The following is a 17,800-nucleotide window of genomic DNA, read 5'->3' on the forward strand; positions in this document are numbered from 1 at the left end:
CATTTGTACAATTTTGAATCCCCACCACCTAGGGATGCTTCCATTCAAATATGATTGATATCCATCTCTTAGTTCCAGAGAAGAAGTCGCTTAAAGCAATAAAGCCAAATTGCCCCCTTTTAGCCCCGCCCCTCAGCCCCCTGGGGGGTCAGCCCCACCATTTGTACAATTTTGAATCCCCACCACCTAGGGATGCTTCCATTCAAATATGATTGATATCCATCTCTTAGTTCCAGAGAAGAAGTCGCTTAAAGCAATAAAGCCAAATTGCCCCCTTTTAGCCCCGCCCCTCAGCCCCCTGGGGGGTCAGCCCCACCATTTGTACAATTTTGAATCCCCACCACCTAAGGATGCTTCCAGTCAAATTTAGTTAAATTCCAATCAGTGGTTAAGAAGAAGAAGTCGTTTAAAGAAATTGTTGACGGACGACGGACGCCACGGTATATGGCATAAGCTCACCTTGGTCCTTTGGACCAGGTGAGCTAAAAAAGTGCATATTTTCCGGTCTGTAATTAATCATTTTAGCGAGGTAGTTTGTCACTAATATGTTTGCTCTTTGTGTTTCCTGGGGAATTTGAGGAATAATTTTCCGTGTCATGTTCATCATCCGTCCTGATTTGTTTTGGCTACTGATGTAGGTACACACGTGTAGCTATTAGTGCCCCCTGTCGGCGAACACGTGTAACCTTTGTTTTCAGCCAATTGCGACTCGTGTTTCAAACGATAGTTAGGCATTCACGAAAATTTGGATGACCGGTAAGAGTTTCCTAACCTGGACCGTTCACACTTGGAGTTTCAGCGGTGTAAATCGGCCTATAGGAACTTGTTTTTAAGTTTGAAATAGTTATTTCAAAATGGCGGCCGTGTCGACCATATTGGATTTCTGATCGACCTGAAAAATAACAACACTTTGTCAGGACCATGAGTCGATCATTCCTAGAAAGTTTCAGTTCAATCGGCCCAGTAGAACATCAATTTAAGTTTGAAATAGTTTTTCAAAATGGCGGCCATGTCAGCCATATTGAATTTCTTATCGCCCCAAAAAATAACAACACTTTGTCAGGACCATGAGTCAATCATTCCTAGAAAGTTTCAGTTCAATCGGCCCAGTAGAACATAAATTTAAGTTTGAAATAGTTTTTCAAAATGGCGGCCGTGGTGGCCATATTGGATTTCTGATCGACCCGAAAAATAGCAACACTTGGTCAGGGAGATGTCAGTATTTCAGCTTAAGTTGAAAATGTAAAATGTTAACGGACGACGTACGACAACGGACGAAGACGGATAGCAATAGGTCACTTGAGCTAAAGCTCAGGTGACCTAACAACATGGATGCACACAATCAGGGGGAAGTTATCAAAGCTGAAAACTTCCGTTGAAATTGACCCAGTAGTTTTGGAGGAGTTGTCCGGACAATAATTTTTCAACAAAGGGCAATAACTCCGTAAAAATAGGTCAGAATGAAAAAATAATACTTGGATGCACAACTTCAGGTTGTAGCTATTATACCTGGAAACTTTCGTTGAAATTGGTCCATTACTATAGAAGAAGTTGTCTGGACAAACTTTTTCTACGGACAGACAGATGGAAAGACCGACGGACAGATGAACAGACATGCTGATTCCAGTATAATCCCCTAACTTAGCAGGGTTTTAAAAAAACTTCAGTGTAGCAGACATGTATCAGGTTAACTCAATTAGCAGAAATACAGACACCATTCTCAAAGGTATAAGGCTAAATAAGCACTACCATTAAACCCTGTACACCAGTGTCAGTGAGGAATATACACCATTAACCATTAAACCCTGTACACCTGTGTCAGGGAGGAATAGACACCATTAACCATTAAACCCTGTACATCAGTGTCAGGAGGAATATACACCATTAACCATTAAACCCTGTACATCAGTGTCAGGGATGAATAGACACGATTACCCATTAAACCCTGTACATCAGTTTCAGGGGGGAATAGACACCACTTACCATTAAATCCTGTACACCAGTGTCAGGGAGGAATATACACCACTTACCATTAAACCCTGTACACCAGTGTCAGGAGGAATATACACCACTTACCATTAAACCCTGTACATCAGTGTCAGGAGGGATATACACCACTTACCATTAAACCCTGTACACCAGTGTCAGGAGGAATATACACCATTTACCATTAAACCCTGTACATCAGTGTCAGGAGGAATATACACCATTCACCATTAAACCCTGTACACCAGTGTCAGGGAGGAATAGACACCATTAACCATTAAACCCTGTACATCAGTGTCAGGAGGAATATCCACCACTTACCATTAAACCCTGCACATAAGTGTCAGGATGAATAGGGACCACTTACCATTAAACCCTGTACATCAGTGTTAGGAGGAATATCCACCACTTAACATTAAACCCTGCACATAAGTGTCAGGATGAATAGGGACCACTTACCATCAAACCCTGTACATCAGTGTCACGAGGAATATCCACCACTTACCGTTAAACCCTGCACATAAGTGTCAGGATGAATAGGGACCCCTTACCATTAAACCCTGTACATCAATGTCAGGAGGAATATACACAATTAACCATTAAACCCTGTACATCAATGTCAGGAGGAATATACACAATTAACCATTAAACCCTGTACACCTGTGTCAGGGAGGAATAGACACGATTACCCATTAAACCCTGTACATCAGTGTCACGAGGAATATCCACCACTTACCGTTAAACCCTGCACATAAGTGTCAGGATGAATAGGGACCCCTTACCATTAAACCCTGAACATCAGTGTCATGGGGGAATAGACACCACTTTCCATTAATCCCTGTACACCAGTGTCAGGGAGGAATAGACACCATTAACCATTAACCCCTGTACATCAGTGTCAGGATGAATAGGGACCACTTACCATCAAACCCTGTACATCAGTGTCACGAGGAATATCCACCACTTACCATTACACCCTGCACATAAGTGTCAGGATGAATAGGGACCACTTCCCATTAAACCCTGTACATCAGTGTCACGAGGAATATCCACCACTTACCATTAAACCCTGAACATCAGTGTCATGGGGGAATAGACACCACTTTCCATTAATCCCTGTACACCAGTGTCAGGGAGGAATATACACAATTAACCATTAAACCCTGTACACCAGTGTAAGGGAGGAATAGACACCATTAACCATTAACCCCTGTACATCAGTGTCAGGAGGAATATACACAATTCCCCATTAAACCCTGTACACCAGTGCCAGGGAGGAATAGACACCATTAACCATTAAACCCTGTACACCTGTGTCAGGGAGGAATAGACACCATTAACCATTAACCCCTGTACATCAGTGTCAGGAGGGATATACACCAATTACCATTAAACCCTGTACATCAATGTCAGGAGGAATATACACAATTCACCATTAAACCCTGTACACCAGTGCCAGGGAGGAATAGACACCATTAACCATTAAACCCTGTACACCAGTGTCAGTGAGGAATATACACCATTAACCATTACACCCTGCACACCAGTGTCAGGGAGGAATAGACACGATTACCCATTAAACCCTGTACATCAGCGTCAGGAGGGATATACACCACTTACCATTAAACCCTGCACACCAGTGTCAGGGAGGAATATACACCACTTACCATTAAACCCTGGACATCAGTGTCATGGGGGAATAGACACCACTTACCATTAAACCCTGTACATCAGTGTCAGGGAGGATGTTAACTGGTATATTGAATTATTGAAAATACTTAGTGTCCTAAGTTACATGTACATATAGACGACTTACCTAATAAAAAGTTGACAGTCATCCAGCTTAAAACACCTACAACATAAAAACATTTTCCTCTGACATTAATACAATTCCGGACGCTGATCAAAAGACAGGGTAACACGCAATGAAAACTAGAATCCTTTATAACTTATTCACAATGGTACAGACCTTCTACTATATCCAAACACATCCACTTATCTAACTAAACTAGACATGTATAAATTGAAAACCTATCTTTTCCAATCAAGAAAGTTGGTCTGTATGAGATTTTGTTACAACCATATCATACACTGAACATTAGTCTTTTCGTACAGTGTTTAATCCTACTCATACCTGCCAAGTCACCTGATTTCGTCGGTTTACACCCGGGATTTTAGCCCTTCACCCGCTTTTATAACTTCACCCGCCGGGGTTACGATTTTGACCCGGATTTCATCCATTTCACCTGTTTTCACCCGGAATCTTTTCGTTTATTAGAAGTTACCGAAGACACTCGGAATTCTCTAGTCTTTTCCAACTCTTTGTCATGAGAAAGACGATCTATTTCCTGTTTCGATTTCTCACCGTCAGGTAACTTGTGAGTTGTTTATATATGTACAAGAACTGTTTTTACAAATGTTTATATAAAGACTGTAGGTTGAGGTAATTTTCATTCGCAAACTTTGGTGAGCTCTATCCCAGGAAGTCACCAGCCAAATATTATAATTTTATGCCTTTTAATTATTCAGAAGAAGCTGTTTGAACTGTTTGACATATAATGATATTTGAACGCTGTGACCTTGAAAGTAGGTCAAGGTCATTTTCATTCGCAAACTTTGTTTGGCTCTCTCCCAGGAAGCCACCTGCCAAATACTAAGATTTTATAACTACCAGTTCTTCAGAAGAAGTCGTTTAAAGTGTTTGACATATCTGCCTCATGTGACCTTAAAAGAAGGTCAAGGTCATTTTCATTCTCAAACTTTGTTTGGCTCTTTCCTAGGAAGCTACAAGCCAAATATAGAGATTCTATACCTTTCAGTTCTTCAGAAGAAGTCGTTTGAAGTGTTTGACACATTTGACCCCTGTGACCTTGAAAGTAGGTCAAGGTCATTTTCATTCTCAAACTTTGTTGGGCTCTATCCCAGGAAGCCATCAGCCAAATATGAAGATTCTATACCTTTTAGTTCTTTAGAAGAAGTCGTTTGAAGTTTTTGACATATTTGACCCCTGTGACCTTGAAAACAGGTCAAGGTCATTTTCGTTCTCAAACTTTGTAGGGCTCCTACCAACGAAGCTTTCAGCCAAATATCATGACTCTAGGCCTGTCCGTTCTTCAGAAGAAGTTGTTTAAAGGAAAAGTTGACGGACGAGGAGGGACGGACGGACGACGGACGCCGCGCCACGGCATAAGCTCACTTGGCACTTCGTGCCAGGTGAGCTAAAAATTCGTCATGAATGAAAAAAAAAAGGTGTACCACATGAATTTCCATCTATTCTTGTGTTATGTCAATCAACATCACAGGGACAAAATATAACATAATGACAAAGGGCAATAACTCTGAAGGTTACCATCAAATAATTACCGGACAAAGTTTCATTGAACTCCGTCAACATTTATTCAAGTTATCGTGTTTACAAGGTCCAATAATAATATTATTACAAAGGGCAATAACTCTGTAAGTTACCGTCGAATAATTCCCATTTTCGAACTCGTCCGAGATCTTATTGATATATGGCTGCATACACAGTTTCATCAGACTCGGTTAACATTTACCCAAGTTATCGTGTTCACAAGGTCCAATAATAAAAATATTATGACCTATGGTCAGGTAACCTAACAAGAGGTCCAGAGGGCCTGTATCGCTCACCTGGATATCTAAGCAAGCATGGCAAAATATTCTCCAAATGAGATCCAAGGGAATATGCCAGACCACAAGGCTAATCCTTGTAGCATATCTGTATTTGATTTTTCATGCCCCGCAATTTTATGTTTGGTTATGGGGTGGGGATCTCAACTTTTTCCAAGCTGTGACTCAGAAACTAGGTCACTAGGGTTGTGGCCAGACCCCAGGATTAATTTTAATATCATGACTGCATTTGTCTCTTTTAGCCCAGCATTTGTATATATAGTTTTGGGTTGGGGATCTCAACCGTTTCAAAGTTATGACCCAGGGGTTAAGTCTACAAGGGTGGGGCCACTCATGACCCTAGGGCCATCCTGGAAGCAAATGTGCATTCCTCTCTTTTTACGCAGCAATTGCATATATGGTTATATGGTGGGGAACTCAACCATTTCCATGTTTTTTTGGCCCCACCCCTTAGCCCGGGGGGTCAGCCCCACCATTTGTAAAATTTTGAATCCCTGCCTCCCATGATTGCTTCCGACCAAATATGATGAATATCCATGGTATAGTTCTACGGAAGGAGTCGTTTATAGCAATATAGCCAAATTGCCCCCTTTTGGCCCAGCCCTCAGCCCCCTGGGGGGTCAGCCCCACCATTTGTACAATTTTGAATCCCCACCACCTAGGGATGCTTCCAGTCAAATATGGTTGATATCTGTCTCTTAGTTCGAGCGAAGAAGTCGCTTAAATAATATGGCTAAATAACCCTTTTTGGCCCTGCCCCTCAGCCGCCACGGGGGTCAGCCACACCATTTGTACAATTTTGAATCCCTGCCTCCCATGAATGCATCTGATTAAATATGATTGATATCCAATCCATAGTTCTACAGAAGAAGTCGTTTGTAGCAATATAGTCAAAATGCCCCCTTTTGGCCCCGCCCCTCAGCCGCCTGGAGGGTCAGCCCAACCATTTGTACAATTTTGAATCCACACCACCTAGGGATGCTTCCAGTCAAATATGGTTGATATCCATCTCTTAGTTCCAGAGAAGATGTCGCTCAAAGCAATATAGCCAAATTGCCTCCTTTTTGCCCTGCCCCTCAGCCCCCTGGGGGGTCAGCCCAACCATTTGTACAATTTTGAATCCCCATCACTTAGGGATGCTTCAAGTCAAATCTAGTTAAATTCCAATCAGTGATTAAGAAGAAGAAGTCGTTTAAAGAAATTGTCTGAAATTAAAGATTACCTACTTGGTTGCAGAATTATCTGGGTCCAAGTAAAGTTGATTTTTTGCAATTTCGCATCGTGTGCTGTTGTCAAAATTTTACCTCGTAAAGCTAGCTTTTCATGTGTAGGCACCCTTTCGGATTATGGCCAAAATTTTGATCTCGAACCAAAATCCTTTTTTTTATTTACAAATGTGAAGCTCACATTGCCCACTTCATCATGCTTATACCAATTTTAGTACAGTTTTATTTTTATATTTTTTTTTACATATCATGATACAGGGGTTAACCATTTAACAAAAATATCACCCATGGCCACAACCCTGTACTGTATACTGCTACATGAGGGGTGTGTACTGCAGAGGGTATAGGGGTCTGATGGGTGTCGTCTCACGTAGCATACATTTGGTATTTTCCTATATACAGGTAAGGTGTTGGATGTATGCTAGGTGAGATTTGGTGTCAGTTAGAGAACAATAGGATTTAATAACAGGTAAACTATAGTCTGTACCATAAAGTGGTTTTTTTTCAGGTATAGGGTCCCAGGGGTCTAGAAACCGTGCCGGTGCACAGGTTTTGAAAGGTTGCACGTACAGGGGGTGCCAATGACAGCATTCCCATACCGAAATAAGTTACAAATAGGTATAACTTTTTCGTACCTTTTCAGTAACTTTTTTGTACTCCTGATAAAAGGTACAAAAAAGTTTTAACTTTTCGATACCTTAATTAAAACTTAAACTTTACTAGTGTACCTTTTTGTAACTTCTCTGGACTTTAAAATAATTGCAATGCTGGTGAAAAACTTTGCATATTTTTGGTATAACTTTTAGTACCTTTTCTGGACTTAGAAAACAATGCCAATACTTGTGAAAAATTTTGGTATAATTTTAAAGTTAGAAAATTTTTGGTACAGTGGAACCCAGTTATTATGTATATATATATATATATCGGTTATTATGATATTTTCCCCATGTACCAATTTTTTCCTTCTTTAACTAGGCAAAACAATATCGTTTATTTTTATATGGTCAAAGGTAGGACCCCGCTTATTAATGATATTTTTTTCTGCCGTGAATGGATTTTTTAAGTAAGTTGTCCGTGTGAAACACCTGGACAATTACGTAATAGGTCCGGCTAACCGTACATCGCCCGAGGTAATCATCTGTCCACTCAAGGTAAATTTTTCACACCTCGCTTCACCCCAGTCAGCGGAAAACAATAGATCGACCATCGCTTGCTGGTCATACATTTTAGTCTTAACAAAACATGTGGTGCAGTTAATGGCTGTAGGACTGTATATCAAATTAAAGTAATTTGGCCTACCGAACACAAATTCTGATAAGACAACGAGCATGCCTTTCACAAATATTCACGGTTACCTTGACCAGTCATGTGAGAAAATCATGCCGATTTCAATGAAAATATTACTTCAGAAGGAAGACCTGTGCATTTAATCATTTAAGCAATAGTTTCTTAATTGCATTAGAAGTTGATTTCCCGTGTTTCCGTTGAAGTGTCAAATTCGGGACATACATTCGACAGCATGGTGCCGGAAATCGTTCCAAAGTTTTACGTTATTGTCGTAAACAACTTACGACGGCTGCTTGATTATTGTTAAAAAGGGAATATTTTTTGTTTTCAATTGTTATTGTTGTGTCCATACTATTTGTATTTAACAATAAATAGTTATGATTAATATGAGGTAGGACTTCATCGTTATTAAAGCGAAGCCCTATGCGAAAAAGTAATCTCGCACTCGCGTGACTATAAATAGCCTTATCAAATTGCCCAATGAAAAGCGTGCGGGTAAATTTTGTATTCGATCGACCTCTAGACTTTGAACTCTAACCCGGCGAGTCACAAGAAGTAAACAAAATATTGGAACGTGTTTTGGTTTACTGGGAAGACGATACCTACTACATCATTTCCTTGAAGACAGTGGAACATCCGCGAAAAGAGCTTAGTGAATATGCAGTTGGTGATGAAATCTTTTCATGAATCCCAGGTTTTCTGGGGAAATACCATGGGAAGAGTGTCGCCATTTCAGGTAAGCCATCAATTGTATTTTCATTGAAAGGATTCAATACAAAACGCAGAGTAAACATATCAAATTTAATAAAAAAAATACAGTACCATGACTGAGACGATGGATGTTTTTTTATATGTATGATCTTTAGAGATGGGCAGACGGCAGTACTATCTGTTAAAAAACACCGATCATTTCGGTACCGATTACATTTTTCGTTTACGGAGCTACTATATTTGTATACAATTCGGAAAGTAGATCTACTTACCACCAGAATCCGTTTCGGTGTATAACAAGATTTTCGGTATTTGTTTATTCTTTGTTCTTCGGGGAAAGGAAGGATATTTCATTGTGATGTTTAATTTCTAGCTTAATATACTCAAACCCCGTGCCGAATATATATTTTTCCTATACAAGTATACACTTTTTCGTTTTTATATATCAGTTAGTACATGTTATAAAGTAAACAAACACATTACAAATATTTAAATAATTATTGGAATTTCTCCTTCATGATAACAAATAACCGAAATTTAAAAGCCAATGCATTTTGATTTCCTATCAATATATTTAAGATTGAATAATTTCTTCTTAAATGCTTTCTTACTTATTTTTTGTTAATCTGTCCTTAATTAATAGCTTTGGAATTTCTAAACTTCGAATGATTTTCTTCACCTATTTGAATTGAAACGTAAGAGTACCCAAAATAGAAATGTTAGCAGTACAATGGATGTGGTCCCCAATGGATGTTGTTTTTATAATCTTCATATATCGTTAAAAAGCTTAAAAACATTCATTTTCAAAAAGGAAATTTAAAGAGATACATCTGACAGTTTTTTTAAGCAAATGACATGCAAGTAACAGGCACTGTTCAACTTCTGCATACTTCATCAAATATTGTTTAATGATGTCCTTTGAAAAAATATTGAATTTTATTTCATTTTTGTGAGTAAAATTTCGAATTATTTCAACTTGATAAAACTGATATATATGCTTCTTTTGTTTTGTGTTATTAAAATAACTTGATATTCCTATGACTTGAAAGGGAAAAAAAAAAAATCTTCAAAAACTGAAGTGTGCCATTTTAAATATTCCACAGTAAAGTTGCATGATCTTGCATGACCCTACAGAAACCTTATATATGTATAGGTAGCAGTGTACAGTAGAAATGGCCCGACTCTGATAAACAAGGCATATGTCGAGGAAATGTAAACACAGCGGATTTACCCTACACAACACATTATATATTTGTAAACTGCATTACATTTACAATACATATAAAGTACTGAGAAGTGTACAAACCTCTTTTTTCTATGTATGTCACTTGTGTGAAAACCATGGTTACCACATCAAAAATTACCAAAAAATGCCAAAAATTGCTATTTTTAACCCAAAATTTGACCCCCGCAACTAGTAATTTTTTTCCTAAGCTCTGTCTGAAATTAAAGATTACCTACCTGGTTGCAGAATTATCTGGGTCCCAGTAAAGTTGTAAAACTTGATTTTTTGTAATTTTGGTCGTGTGCTGTTGTCAAAATTTTACCTCCTGTAAAGCTAGCTTTTCATGTGTACACACCCTTTCGTATTATGGCCAAAATTTTATTCTCGAACCAAAGAAATCTTCTTTCTTTTTTACAAATGTGAAGCTCAAAAATATCACCCATGGCCACAACCCTCTACTGTATACTGCTACCATAGCTCAGTATATACATCAGTTAAATTAGAGAATTCCAATTTTTTAAATCACATTTTATTTTTTTATTTTCTCTTTGTCTAGATGATAACAAGAGCTGTGCACACTGATTGGGAAAATACAGACAGAAACAACAGATGAAGAAGTCTCAGCTCCACCTCATGAGTCTGTTTGTTTGTTTGTTTGTTTGATTTTGTTTAACGTCCTATTAACAGCTAAGGTCATTTAAGGTTATAGTGGTCCATGAACCTCCCCCTCAACCCCCTGCTGCAAAGAGAATTTGTGCCGCAAACAAATCAAACAAAGGTAAGTTCATTGATTTAAGGTACTGATTTTGTGATCTTTTGTTTTAGCTTTTGTAATCTCATAAGTCTCCTCTGTCTTTTGTCTAACCTTATTGAAATTTGACAGCCTTTATATGTTTACAAGCTGAAATAAAAATGGCTTTCTTTTGGAATTTTGATTTTTATAATTATTAGGGCCCCACATCGAAGATGCGGGTGCCCTTATAGTAATCAGGTTGTCCGTCTGTCTGTCCATTTTTTTTCTTTTGCACAATATTGATGGAAGTAAATGGAGTAAGTTTTTAGAATTTTACATGATGATTTCCCATGCATCCTAGTTCTGCTTGGTAATTTTTCGGGCAGATCTGTTTCAAAATGGCTGCTAATTAGCCATATTGGATTTTAAAATTAAAAAATATTTTTTTTGCTCTTTAATTACTGGTAAACATTTTGTAATGACATTATGAAGCAAAGTTGGTCACAATACAACAAGAAGTCAACTTATCGAAGGTCAAGGTCATTGAATCAAAGGTCAAAGTCAGATTTTGTATCTTTTTACTTTTAACAATTTATTATGACATGATGAAGCAAAGTTGATCAGAATTAAAACAAGGAGTCAACTGACCAAAGGTCATAGGTCAAGGTCACTGGATCAAAGATTAAGGTCAAATTTTGTAGCTTTTCATGAATGAGCATTTTATGACATTATGAATCAAAGTTGGTCGGAATTTAACAAAGAGTCACCTGACTTAATTCAAGGTCAAAGGTAAAGGTCAAATCTAGTATCTTTTCACTGGTGAACATTTCTTTATAACACTTTTTACTGATGAACATTTTGTTATGGTATTATGGAGCAAAGTTGGTCGGAATTAAAGAATAAGTCAACTGACCAAAGATCATGGTCACTGGGTTAAAGGTCAAGGTCATTTGGGTCCAAAGGTCAGAGACAAAGTGGATCTCTTGACTTTCACCCCGGCTCTTGTTGGGGAGGTATTTAAGGTGAAATAAAACAGATCAAAGCCAACAAATGAGTAGTGCACTGGTATTTACATTTCTACACAAGGGTGAATTAGTTAGAATATTCATAAGCAATCACCGTACACCATATCGTAAATATATTAGCAATCTGATCAACTGTTACAATGCTATTGTGTTGTGTCAAGGTAAGAAATTAGAGGTAAACATGTTGCTTAAAATTCTTGTTTACTTCCTGCTTGTTTAGGAGACTCATTTAAATTGCAAAATTATATTATTTGTAAATGGTGTTATTGCTCCTTATCTTGACAGATGGTGGAGCTTATACCTGGGACTGAGTTTATGTGTATCCCAAACACATAAAAACTGCACAGAGGAAGACGAAGGGGAACAGGTCGCCAGATATTTGATGTCAGTGTTCTACACCAACACTGAGCTGGTCAACCTGAGAAACCTTTCTGGGTGCAACGGAAAGGAAGGTTTGAACCAGACCATTGTTGGAGCAATAATTGGTGATTATGAATAAAAACTTTTCATAACAGCACAAAAGAAAAGAGTTCTACAGCAATTCTCTTTATGTAGTAGTAATGTCACTGAAATTACAAAAGTATCGCTATAGCTACTTGAAGTGATTAATGGTGCCTGTCAGTGAATACTAAATAGCAAGTTTACCATAAAATGCTGCCGATATAATTTCACCATTCATATTCATTAATTCCTAGAATTAAGAAAATTTAATAAAGTTGCAATTATGTTACTAGCTATTTTTCCTAATTCATCTGCTTTTCAACAGATTATGCTGAGGCGATTCATGGGAAAAGTGGCCTGTCAGAAATCAAGTTTTCAATGAGGACAAAAATCAGTGCTTTGGTCAGCTTGGCCAGGAAGAACTCAACCACATAGAACAAATGAGAAATTTCAAATTTTAAGAATTATTAATATGATTGTTTGTTGTAACTTTACAAGAGATATTCTATTAATGATTATTTTACTAGAACTGTTTCTGTACCTTTTCAGTATCTCAGAAAAGTATAACTTTTTTGTACTTTTTTAGTAACTAAATAAAGTTATAACTTTGTTGTACCTTTTTACTAAAACTGTTTCTGTACCTTTTCAGTATAACTTTTTTGTACTTTTTTAGTAACTAAATAAAGTTATAACTTTATTGTACCTTTTTACTAGAACTGTTTCTGTACCTTTTCAGGATCTCAGAAAAGTATACATTTTCTGTACATTTTAAGTACCTAAATAAAGTTATAACTTTATTGTACCTTTTTACTAGAACTGTTTTTTGTACCTTTTCAGTGTCTCAGAAAAGCATAACTTTTTTGCACCTTTTTAGTAACTAAATAAAGTTATAACTTTGTTGTACCTTTTTACTAAAACTGTTTCTGTACCTTTTCAGTATAACTTTTTTGTACTTTTTTAGTAACTAAATAAAGTTATAACTTTGTTTTACCTTTTTACTAAAACTGTTTCTGTACCTTTTCAGTATAACTTTTTTGTACTTTTTTAGTAACTAAATAAAGTTATAACTTTATTGTACTTTTTACTAGAACTGTTTCTGTACCTTTTCAGTATCTCAGAAAAGCATAACTTTTTTGCACCTTTTTAGTAACTAAATAAAGTTATAACTTTATTGTACTTTTTACTAGAACTGTTTCTGTACCTTTTCAGTATCTCAGAAAAGCATGACTTTTTTGCACCTTTTTAGTAACTAAATAAAGTTATAACTTTATTGTACCTTTTTCACTAGTGCTGCTTTAGTGGCTAAATGTAACTTTTGTGTACCTTTTTGTTTGCCAATAAAGTAATGATTGAACTGAACAAAGTGTTTGAGTGTAACTTTTTAATACCTTTTTGTAACTTTTTAGTACTAGATTGAAACTCTCTTCTCACAAGGTTCCAATCTAGCATCAAAAGTTATAACTTTTTTGTACCTAAAAAGAAGAAAATTTTTGTAACTTTTTTCGGTATGGGTTCACACCGAGTTTCATTAACATTGAAATAGGAACTCACCCCGAGCTAGGACCAGGAACATGGAATTTGAACAAAATCTCAATTTTGACAATTACCATGTGATATGAACGTATATACATAGGATTGATTTTTGGTGTAAAATTTTATTTATTTATAAAATTGTTCCCACTTCATCTCCATCATAATAATAGGTAATATCAGATTAAATGTCCTAACTTAACATATTATTACAATACAATACAATTTGTTTTATTTAAGTGTCACATATCGATATACATTGAAACTACAGCAGATTTTACAAAAAGTAAAAGCTATTTCAAAATTTAAATCGATCAGTTATCGACATCCAGCCAAATCTGGCTTATGAGACACTTATAAAAAAGTCATTATCACACCTTAAAGTAAGTAAAATCACTAGCACTGCATGTACATAAGTATGTAAAGTGAAAACAAAGGCGCCTGCGATACATATGCTATAAAGCAGCATCTAAAGTCGATAATACCAACCGGTTTCGACTTTTAACTTATATTTGTTTACACGACATTCCCAACTTCTCCATTTTCCTTTTGACCACTAATATATTTCATAGACTAGTATATTGTGAGCGGTACCATTAATCCTTAACCAGAGCCTACAGACATCCACTTTCTGTTCGACGTCACAGGAACTCCAACCAAGATCGCCACTTGTGGCGACATTGGACGCATTTCTTCCCGTATCGAAGAAGTAGCGGCACGCTTTATTATTATTTCTCTGGTCAAGGTTGTAACATCCTAATACCATTGTCGATTAAATTGGTCATGTAAGCTTGTTTTCAATGAATGTTTCAAAAACATGTAAATTAATATATATAATCATTAAAAATGACAACGAAGGGTCATTTCACGTTAACTGTACATCATATTGTATACACTACTCCATTATTTATGCAGTATAAAGGTAAACACATATTCAAAGTAGTTTCATTAAAATATTATTATTCCATCTATACCACATGCCTACGGTGCTATTAACCAAAACTTTATGACGGTATATGGTACGAATTGTTTTCTTCAATTTTATCTTACGAAGTATTTAAGCATTGAACTGTTTTTGTATGATATTTATGATCTATTTGAATGACACAGCTTTGCAAGCAAACAACATAATGCGCGCTAGCCGAGCTTTAGCCAAGCCGGAGTTTCTCAAACAAATAATCTCAACGGATACTCTAAGTTCAGCCACATTAATTTTCCACGTTGGCATTTTGATTTCGCCATTGACAGAGATGCCACGCTTAATGCAAATTCAGAGGGGTAGAGCAATTGTGATGTTGATGGATGGTCATAGCCAAACTGCTGTCGCACGGCAGTTTGGTGTTGGCCCGTGTACAATTAACCGTCTCTGTACACGTTTCCGTGCTACTGGGTTAGTTTCCGATCGTCCCAAGAGCGGTCGTCCGCGTGTAACGACCGCATGACAAGACAGGGCAATTCGATTGTCGCACTTGCGCAACAGATTCAAGACTGCTGTAGAGACTGCGTCACATACCTTTGGTACTCATGGCAGACCCATTAGTCCTCAAACTGCCAGGAACCGCTTGCCTGGGGAGAGATCGAATCATTGCACACCGACCTTACGTCCGACATCACGGAGGCGGCAAGTGCGTCTTGACTGGATGCGCAGACATGACCCGAATAGGTTTGGGATGCGTCGATGGAGGCGTCTGATGTTCACCGACGAGTCTAGATTCTGTCTGTTTCGCTCGGACGAAAGAAAAAGGGTATATCGCAGAAGCGGTGAGCGTTTCGCTGACGCATGCGTGGTTGAACGCGATAGATTCGTTGGGGCTTCTGTAATGGTTTGGGGAGGCTAATCTCCCATGGAGTAAAATCCCCCTTAGTGGTCCTGGATCAAAACCTCAATGCTGTTCTTTCGATACATAGACCAGATCCTCCAACCACATGTCCTTCCACTTCTCAGACGTCATAACCTAATTTTCCAGCAAGATAATGCTCGACCGCATGTTGCCAGAGTCTGTCGTGATTTTCTCACGGCAAACAACATTCAGCCTCTGGAATGGCCCCCATATAGCCCCGACATGTCTCCCATTGAGCATCTGTGGGATGAGCTGGACAGGCGTATTAGGAAACGTCAAAACCCCCCAACTAACTGGGCCCAGTTGATCGCAGCATTAACACAATAATGGAACAACATTCCCTTAAGGCGAATAAATGTTCTCATGAGTTCAATGCATAGGAGAATCCGTGCAGGGATTCGTGCAAAAGGTGCCCACACCAGGTACTGAATTGTCATTTTGTTTTTCGCGGGTATCCCACTTTGAGTAACTACTGATGACACAAGTGACGTCACACAGACTTTTCATCTACAGTATTGTTAAGACTTGTCCCTTAATTCATATTGATATAAAATTTTGTACAAATTTCCCAAAATATCATAGGCTATTGATTGCATAATTTAATTGTGCATTTCTTTTTTTTGTTCAGTATACGTCTCTGCTATAAACAACAAGGAAGCACACTCTATTTTCTCAGGAACTCAGTCACATGATGACAATAAAGTTATCTTCATAATGATATTTTTAATGATTACTGAAAAATATCATCATTTTCAAAAATCTGATATGAAAAGTTTGTTACGTATTAGGGTAAGTATTCAACCTTGCTCGCTGATAACAATAAATAGATTAGTTTTAAAACAAATCATCTACGTGAGAAGTTAAATATCCTAATATGGGACATATTTTTTTTTTATTAAATTAAGAATTCCAAGTAAAATATTAGTTTACCTTGGTTAAGGCACTGTTGTGAAATGAAATTGTGCCTGCATGGGGCTGTCATTTCCTGATCGAGGGACAGCCAAAGTATCTTACCTGTAGGTTTTTACCTTGAACTGATTTACCTGTATACAGCTGTACGTGATGGATAGACAATGAACTGGATTAATGGACATGGACTTAATTGCCTTGAAATCACAGAATGTGACCTTGGTCAGGTACAGAACATCAGAATCAATGTGACCATGCACAGGTGAATGGTCAATGCATTGTTTAAGTTTTATTTATTCACTCCGACACACTTACGTGTGTAACATGAGGTCACATACATATAGTAAGTATGATACATGGCGTGTGATGTACACAATTACAACATTGTACATAGCATAGATACATATAGAAGTACACAAATAGTACAGAAATTAAGTTAATATTTTTTCAAGCTTTTCTATGAATTTACAAAGTTTTGTGTAAATTTTTACATTAAATATATTAAACAATCCTTGCATTTTTATTTGACTTGGATAAGTGAAATAATATTTTGGAATATATTTCTCTCTTAGCCATTTAACTAAAACATTTTCACATATAAATAAGTAATGAAATTCATCTCCAATGTACAAATTACATAATGTACAGGTTCTTTCTTGACGAGGAATACCTAACCATCTTCCTTTTTCTATGGGTAAATGCATATTGCAAGAACGGAATTTACACATTATTTTCCTATCATTTGTATTAAGTTTAATTAAATATTTTTCTTGTTCAAACTTTGTCTTTAATATTGAATATGTTTGTCCTCTAGAGGAGTTAAGAATATTATCAAACCATTTCTGTATAAATTGATCCTTCAGTCTACTTTTCACAAGCCTCTTAATTTCGTCTTTTGAAAAAGAACATGTAGATTGATAGTACCACACATAGTTCAGGCCAGTTTGAGAAAAAATATCTTTAACATATGCGAGCCATTTAAATAACATAGTTCCATTTTCATGTAATGTATACATAAGCTTATAAATAGTACTTGATAACTTACTAGAGGTAATCAACTTATGCCAGAATACTATTATTCTACATTTAATTTCGATGTCTAGTGGGTATCTTCCAAGCTCACCATAAACAATGAAATTTGGTGTACTTTTTCTTACATTTAGTATATATTTACAAAATTGAAGATGGATTTTTTCTATAATATTTGTGTTTTCAAAACCCCATATTTCTGATGAATA

General features: G+C 37.0%; 1 protein-coding gene across 1 annotated transcript in view; it reads right to left on the reverse strand.

The window, feature by feature from the left end:
• The window catches only part of LOC110461877 (ectonucleoside triphosphate diphosphohydrolase 5-like), an 84,418-nt gene that overhangs the window by 35,712 nt on the left and 30,906 nt on the right, over nucleotides 1-17,800 (reverse strand). The window contains exon 6 of the mRNA XM_021515596.1: nucleotides 3,803-3,838. Coding sequence (XP_021371271.1) covers nucleotides 3,803-3,838 — 36 coding nt within the window. The remainder of the gene's footprint in view (nucleotides 1-3,802; nucleotides 3,839-17,800) is intronic.

This window comes from Mizuhopecten yessoensis, unplaced genomic scaffold (assembly GCF_002113885.1).
Source record: "Mizuhopecten yessoensis strain PY_sf001 unplaced genomic scaffold, ASM211388v2 scaffold10697, whole genome shotgun sequence".
Taxonomy (NCBI): domain Eukaryota; kingdom Metazoa; phylum Mollusca; class Bivalvia; order Pectinida; family Pectinidae; genus Mizuhopecten; species Mizuhopecten yessoensis.